We start from the raw sequence: 8,183 nt of genomic DNA on the forward strand, positions 1-8,183 counted from the left end.
GAGGGGTTTTGAAGGCATTCAGTGACCGGGGGGTGCCTTTGTCCCCTTGTCCCGTTCCCTTTGTCCCCCAGCGCTAGCAGCGGGAGCAACTCCTGGCGCCATCGATGCGCTCTGCGCTCCGCTGCGGGCGCGGGCCGGTGACGTCAGCGGCAGCCCCGGCCAAATTTGAAGGCGGCGCGCGCCAAATTTGAAGGCGGCGCGCGCGGGTCCGCGTCCGGGTCTCGCGCCCCCTCAGGCGCCCCCTGAGGCCGCCATGGCCACCCCGCCCAAGCGCGGCAGGCCCGACGGCCGCATCAAGAAGGTCGCCGTGGAGGGCAACATCGGTGAGTCCGGCGCCTCCCGCCTGCGCGGGAGAAGGGGAGTTGGCGAGGGCTGGAGGGAGAGGCGGCTTCCGCGGCGCTCGGTGCTTTCGGCCGTATCCGGGAGAGGCACAGCTCTGAGGACTCTTCACCCCTGCCTGCCTCCTTCCTGTCTTTTTTCTTTTCTTTCATCCCTTCCATCCCTCATTCCCCTCTTTGCCCTTTTCCCACTTTTCCCCCTTTTCCCCCTTTCCCTTGTGTAAGGGCCCCTTCCACTACGGTAGAGCGGGGCAACAGGGATGCTTCCACACGGTTTTCCAGGCTGTTTCCCTCCGCAAAAGGCTTTTAATCAGGTCAGGAGGCATAAAAAGCCAATTCATAATGTCAGAGGCTTTACCCTGACACTGTAAAAATTGTGAGATTTGGGAGAGAAAAAAAAAAAAAGCTTTCTAATAGAGTTTTCAACTGATTCACCTGTTTGGTGTGGAAGTCCGGGATAAGCTTTCCCCACGTCTTTCCCGTTTGTGGTGTAAAGCACCCAGAATCACGGAATTTCCCGAGCTGGGAGGGCTCCGTAAGGATCTCTGAATCCTGCTCCTGGGCCTGCACCGCACACCTCAAAGTATCATCAGGTGCCTCTTGTCAGACCCGTTTAAATTCAGCGAAAGAAAAACCCTGTTGCTCCATTGACTGGTCTGCCTCATGGTGGGTGTGGGAGAGTGGTTTAAGGAGGTGCAAGGCAGAGTTGAACACTAGTTAAATAACACTGCTGTGGGTGGTTTCTCACTGAAGTTGTTCCTGGATACTTCTCCTACAGCTGCAGGGAAATCCACCTTTGTGAACATTCTGAAACAAGCCAATGAGGAGTGGGAAGTGGTTCCCGAGCCTGTAGCTAGATGGTGCAATGTCCAGCAAAGCTCTGGAGACAACTGTGAGGTAAAAGAGGGGGAAAAAAAAAAGTCAAACGTATCTCTGATTTCAGCACACCAGCGTGTCCAACGGAGTGGGTGTTATTCAGACTCTGTGTGATAGCAACACTTTTGCTGATTGCTTTCACAAGGTGTGAGTTCCTCTTGGATGTAATATCTGAAAGTGGTAGCTCCTGCTCACTTGGTGTTAAGGTGGGATTTTTTTTTACTGCAATTCCATTGGCAATCCAGCTGCTATTTCCTGTGCAGGTGGCTTTTGAGGGAATGGAGATCTTGGTTAGACCTGGCAAAGAGCAGGGTGCATTTTGGTGAGCTCGGTGTGAAACTGACCGGGCACACGTTGCTCCCGCCTGCTCCCCAGCTGCGTTTCCCAGGATCAGGCAGCAGTGTGTTTGTTTTCCCCTGGGCCCAGGAGCTGAGCACGTCGCAGCGGAGCGGTGGGAACGTGCTGCGCATGATGTACGAGAAGCCGGAGCGCTGGGCCTTCACCTTCCAGACGTACGCGTGCCTCAGCAGGATCCGGGCTCAGCTCAGCGCCCTGGACCGCAAGCCTGGCAGCGCCCAGAACCCCGTGGTGTTCTTTGAGCGCTCCGTCTACAGTGACAGGTACGTGGGGCTGCAGCCCTCTAGGGGAAATTCTCCCAAGTCAAATCCCTTCCCAAAGTTGGAAGGGAGCTCTGCAGTCCAAACCCCCAACCAAGACAGGGTCTCCCTGAGCAGGTGGCAGAGGAGCGCATCCATGTGCTTGAAATGCTTCCAGAGGGAGACTCGGTGACCTCCTTAAGCAGCTGTGCTGCTGCTTGGCCACCCTCATTCCTCATGTTGAGGTGGAATTCCTCATGCTTTAATTTATGGCCAACAGGAAAATGTCTAAATAAAATGCCCCATCCCGTGTTTCTGGATTCAGAAGGTGAAACCTGATAACTGAATCCCATCCCATAGTCCTTAGGTGCTTCCCCTGTTGTAATATATTGCAAAAATTAGTGTGTTTTAATTTATTGTGGAAAAATCATTTGGTGTACAAACCAGCTGTGTTCTGTGGGTTATTCCTGCAAATGTTGGTGGTCTTCATGCACACAGCTCCAGGAGGACAATACCAGCTGTTTATTCCACTCCAGGGGATCCTCAGAGATGCTGCAGTGTCACCACTCAGCTTCTTCTCTAGTTACTGTATTTGAGGCAAACCAAGGAATTCCTGTGTCTGAGGAAATTTTGTTTCCATCTCTTCAATGTCCACAGGTACATCTTTGCTGCTAATTTGTACGAGTCTGACTGCATGAACGAGACCGAGTGGACAATTTACCAGGACTGGCACGACTGGGTGAACAAACAGTTTGGCTCGAGGCTGGCGCTGGATGGGATCATTTATCTCCGAGCCACTCCTGAGGTGAGGGGTATGAATGTGACAGCACCAAAACCAACTCTGTGTTCTGGGCCTTGCCTCTCATGGGTAGAGCTCAGCTCAGGCTGTGCTTTGCCCCTGGAGGCTTCAGTGCTTGAGCTGTGACTAGGTCTGGAAGTACTTAAAAAAAGGTTCTTTCAAATGTAGACTGTGTGTATTAAAGTCAGCTGTGATGGTAATGATCTTCTCATTTTAAAAACAGAATAAATGAGAACAGTAAACCAGAAAATACCGCTGGAATAAAGCAAGCGGCTCCAGGAAAGTACAAAATCCCTGTAGGAATAGCTGTTACATCGGGATTATAGCTGTACAGGGAATGGATACAATAGTTTCCAGTGATGGTAGAGCTGATGTGGGGGTGCTCTGTGAAGCCCCTACACCTGGGGAGCTGGAGCTAAGCCAGGTGAAAGCACACCCTGTGTGCGAGGCCTTATGACCCTGCTTTGATCTTGGGCCATCTACTATTTGTTTAAAAGGACAGAACAGAATACCTCCTTTGAGTGTAAGATTAGCTTGACCAAGAGAAAAAAATGAGGTTAAAAGAGCTCTAATGAACTTTCAGATCACTTTGATATTTCCTTGTTTCCAGCTTCAATGCCTTCAGTTTTGTTATGGTTGTAAAAAACTGGAATGTAACACACTGGAGTAACTCTGAGGGCTTTTTGGTTTTGTATTTAAGAAAAGAATGTATATTTAAATTACAAAGTACAACACTTAACAGTTTTGGCTTGTTGAGGCTCTAGGTGCGCTCAGGATGGGAACAAATTATTTTAAACATTTGGTTATTTTTAATTTGGATATTTCTGTGCTCTTTGCATGCAATACAGCAATTTATTTATTTTTATTTGCTAACTTTTGCCTCTAGAAATGCTTGAATAGGATTTACTTGCGTGGAAGAGATGAAGAACAAGAAATCCCTATTGAATATCTGGAGAAGCTTCACTACAAGCATGAAAGTTGGCTCCAGCACAGGACACTGCGGTAGGGTTTGCTAAGGAGTTCCTTGAGGATGGGTAAATCTTTGTAAGGGTATTCTGTGGGGCTTTTTCTACCAGTGAAACTTCAGCTTCTCTTATGATATGTAAATCTGAACTGCAGGCACATTTCTATCAGTGTTTCCTTAGGAGTAGTGTCTTTCCAGCACGTTCATGATTACAGCATGCTCAAGTTCTCTTCACGCAGAGCTCTGAGCAGCAGAGGCTCCAGCTGAGCTGGCTGTAACACACACAGTGCTGTTATTCCATTAGGTGCTGGGGGAGCACAATGTCTGTGAATCACTGGTGTATCCCAGGAGCCATGCTGTAAATTCAGAATTCCTGGCTGCAATTTATAGATGCAGTTCTTCTTGGGGGATTCTTAACAATAAAAATGCTGACAGGAATTTGACTGCTCTCTGCTTTATTTCCAGCTGTTAATATTTTCTTTGTTCCTCTCCCAATACAGAACAGATTTTGACTATCTACAGGAAATTCCAATTTTAACGCTCGATGTTAACGAAGACTTCAAAGGCAAAAAGGACGAATATGATGACATGATCGAAAAGGTAAAATTTCACAAGCAGCACAAACTCATGATTCACGTTGCTCTAGAAATACACTATACGCTCTTATCATCCTTGTAAAATATCTAAGTCACACAGTTCCACTCAGGTAAGGAAGAGCTTAACAGCCTATGGCAATGCATATTTTAAAGCTAGGACAAACCTTTATCATTTAACTGCTCAGGTGTTCCGTACTTGAATCCCAGTGGGAGTAAAGCAAGGACAACTTCACTTTGATCTGGGTAGCTGCAATGCTTACAGACCTCAGCAGTGGTTTGCACATGTTTTTCCATTCTTCAGAAATTGTGTTCCTTCACAAGAAAAGCAGCTTTGTCCTTTGATCTCCGTTGATCCACCCAGGAGTGGAAGTGTTCACCTGATTAAAACCAGTCTTCCTGGTTGAGCTTGTTAATCGATGGAATGACCAGAGATGGCAGCTGTGGAGGGAGCCTGCTTTCCATCTGCACAAGATGAGATAAGGCTCAGCTCGGGCAACTTAGTACGTATTTTGCAGGAGTTTTCTCTGGGGTAGCCATCAGGTTATCTGGCAACAGCCTATGCCCTGTGTTGGCCCTATTTTTTGGCATTTCCTAAATGGAGCCAGGGAAGAGGTACACTTGATGAGGCTGGGTACATTGGGCTTTGGTGTGTGCTGTGTGGGGACACCTTTGTGTTCCTTCTTCTTCCCTCTGTTGTGATGCTCATCCTAAAACTGTGCCTGGTGTGTAAATCCTGACAGGGTTTTTCATGCAGGATTACTGCTGCTACTCTCTGAAGCAGAGCTTGGCTTTCTTGTGATGCCTTTCAAGTTAGTCTTGGCACAGTTATGTGTTCCCTTCTCTACAGGAAGGGATTTGACCTCTTCTTTTTTTCCCCACCTCTTTGAGCCCTGACCTGGGAAGGGAAGGGTCACAGTCGGAGAGTGTGATCCAAGATCTGTTTCCATTTCACATCAAGAATTTGGACAGAATATTTACAGATGGGCTTTGTGTAGGAGAGCCTTTGCCAAAAGAATAGCATCATGTCCTCTAGAAAAGGGTTCTTTTTGTGGAGTAGCCTGGCTTGAGTGGGCAGAGGAAAATGCTCCCTTTTCAGACTGTATCACAGCCTAGTTCCTGGGATGTTCCTGAAACTTAAAGGCAGGAGTTGTGAGCTTGGCATTGATCTCCAGTATTGGATTTTCTCCAAGCAGCGTGGTTTAGGTAGGTATTGCTTCATTATTTCTTTGCCAGGCTTAGGTTCCAGGTGCCCATGGTTGTTCAGCAGTGTTAAATTCAGCTGGTGTGCAGGCAGTGGGTGTGACTCCATGGTTTCCAAATGACAGCTCTTTTGAGGTGGCCATTATCCTCCTCCTGTCTGGATGACACCTGCTTGTAATGCAGTCCTTTGGGACAAAGGGCTCTAGTTCAGGAGTGCAGGAGGGGTGAGCATCATCCCATCATCCCTGCATCTGCTAAATTACAAGGTACCATGTCTGGAAATGGTCTTGGTGGACAGGTAATGGCATGGCTGAGCCAGAGCTGCTTTTTCCCTGTTTCTTTAGGTTGCAGCAAAGCATAAAGCAGAGGAGAGGTAAATACACTTGCTACCTATTTCTGTTGATAAACACTTAGTGTGATTGACAATATTTGTTTCTCTTTGCAGGTCAAGGAATTTTTGAGCACGTTGTAATCCACTTTGAAGTGCAGACAGAGTCAAACCATTCCAAACTTCTGTGTGATTCCAAGTGCAGCTTCTTCCTTCTTTTATAGGAGGCCTCTGGAGAGGCAAGACTCAGTCCTGGTGATTTGGTTGTGAGGAACAAATAAACTTTGGGAATAGGGGAATTATTAAATAAATGGTACGTCTGTTCAGTATTATGTGAAGTGACATGCACAGATTCTGAAGAGACAAGGATTCTGAGCATTGCCAAAAGCTGTGCCAGTTTTTGATCAGACCAATGAGTTCTAGAGTATTTTGTAGGTTTTTAAAATTTATTTTGTGCCCAACTGCAGTTCAATTTTGAAGAAGGTAGCTGGTTTTTAGATCTCTTCATTGTTTTTTAGCTGCATGGATTTGTAATGGATGTTTTCTTGTTCCCAGGAAGTAAAAGGTAAAAACCATTTTTGCTGCTGAGGGCATTTTATGATAACCTAAAATTTTATGGTTTAAGGTACACAAAAATGTTTTCTGATACTTTTCATAGAAGAAGTTCTTCGTAGAATACACTGAATTAAAGCCAAATGTGACTGAAATTCCCTATATAGCAAATGAATTTTTATACCTACTTCTGATATGCACTGCAAACTAGTATATTTGAGGCTTTTTGTTTTACCAATTTTTATTAGCTTTTCCAAAAAGAGTGCTGTGGGTGTTGCTGGTCAGTCCTTTTCTCCTGGAGAGGAATATGTTTGCTTGCTAGGCACTGCGCTGGGCAGAAGGGCATTTTGCAAATGGCCTCCATCTGTAAATGACGTGTTGCTGAACCATCCCATAATCGCATTAGGGATGTGAGAGGTGGCTTCCTGCCTTTGTTCTAGCTGTTCCATGTGTTCACTGAGCCTTCTGGGTGCTTATCCCAGATCCTGCACTGTTGGAAGTAGGTTTTTCAGTCTCACCTGCTTGGAGTAAGGCGTGGAGACCTGTGTGAAGTAGCTGCTGCCTGAGCCTCTTGTTCCAGCTGCAGAAAACAAACTCCAGGTTGCCCATCTCAAGTGCTGGGTTTTGTGAGCTGCCTTGTTCTGCCTTGAACACTTCTGAGTGAACATTCGGCATTTGAAGGCAAAATTTTATTGTAAAGCTTTTTATTGTCTACCGTGGTGCTTCTGCTACCTGCTTGCTGGAGATGAGATTTGTTCCTTTAGTGCTGGAGTTGTGCTGGTATTCCCTAATCATTGGCTGAAAAATAAAAGTGGTTGGAAAGACTTTTTAGTGCTTAATAGCATTGGCTTGTGTCTCACAAAAGAAGTAATACTGTGGATTGCTCATTTGTAATACTGGTACAATAGGTGTATTTGGTGTAAAAAAGTTCTCTAAGATTTCTAAGAAACTGACTTCACTTTTTTTTTTTCACATGTGGGAAACAAACTTATGGGACAGAGACACGGGATTACATAAAGGTGCATCGAGTGTGTGACAGTGCTCAGTACAAGAGCATTGTGTAATATTTATGTTGTATGGAAACTAGAAGTAGTCTGGCAGAAAATCTTGAGCAGGACTTCCAAGGTTGCCCAGTAAAAGGAAAGATTTTGAGATCTTTGCTCCAGAAAGGAAGTGAGGTGGAATGGATGAAGATTCAGTTCAGATTTACTTGAAACACATAGTACAAGCTTTTAAAGCATTCTTGGCAAGAGTCTGAACAGTAACAACTTATTTTGACTAACAGTGCAATTATTTCTACAGTTTCAGCTGTCAGAATTGTGGATTTAATTACAGGAATTGGAATGACAGTGCTCGTTGTGAGGAAGTAAACATGTCTGAATTCTAATAAAGACTTCTTTTGAAACCCATCACAGAGAGCACACAGAAATTCTGTGGCAGGTTATCTGCAGCCCGTTCCAGAAAGCTTTACAAAATCTCTGCCTGCCAAGTTTGGGTTGGAAGGAGCAAAGTCATGACCAATTATAAGAATGTTTTTAATTGCTGCGGAGAAAAAACAATACCAAACCCCAAACACACACCCCACTGGTCCCCCAGCTCCTGGGGGATCTGCAAGTGGCTGGCCTGAAGCACACGAAGCTGCAATTATTTGTATGTAGGACAGACAGCAGCAGAGATGGCCTGAGACTGGTCTGCCTGTGCCTCGGCTTAGACCTCAGCTCCAGCAGTGCCTCAGCCTTCAGAACCTGTCAGTATTTCCTTTGCTTGCATCTATTCCCAGGCTACCACAAACCAGGATTGTTGTGTTGGCTTTTGCCTCTTAGAGATGCGAAAAGTTTCTGAACTGGTGTCTGCTGTTTGGTGAGGATTGTTTTTCAGCCTTTGAGTATTGTGTCCCTTTCTCTTCCCTTGGATAAGAGATACTCTGATGGAAT

At 45.9% G+C, this 8,183-nt stretch overlaps 1 protein-coding gene across 1 annotated transcript; it reads left to right on the plus strand.

Moving 5' to 3' along the window:
- Positions 1 to 165: 165 nt before the first annotated feature.
- DCK (deoxycytidine kinase) lies at positions 166 to 7,067 on the plus strand. The gene is made up of 7 exons (XM_054633485.2): positions 166 to 323; positions 1,117 to 1,235; positions 1,641 to 1,834; positions 2,468 to 2,615; positions 3,496 to 3,611; positions 4,074 to 4,173; positions 5,815 to 7,067. The coding sequence occupies exons 1-7, from the start codon at positions 254 to 256 to the stop codon at positions 5,839 to 5,841; spliced, it is 774 nt and encodes a 257-aa protein (XP_054489460.2). The 5' UTR covers positions 166 to 253; the 3' UTR covers positions 5,842 to 7,067.
- Positions 7,068 to 8,183: the final 1,116 nt, after the last annotated feature.

This window comes from Agelaius phoeniceus, chromosome 4 (genome assembly GCF_051311805.1).
Source record: "Agelaius phoeniceus isolate bAgePho1 chromosome 4, bAgePho1.hap1, whole genome shotgun sequence".
Classification (NCBI taxonomy): domain Eukaryota; kingdom Metazoa; phylum Chordata; class Aves; order Passeriformes; family Icteridae; genus Agelaius; species Agelaius phoeniceus.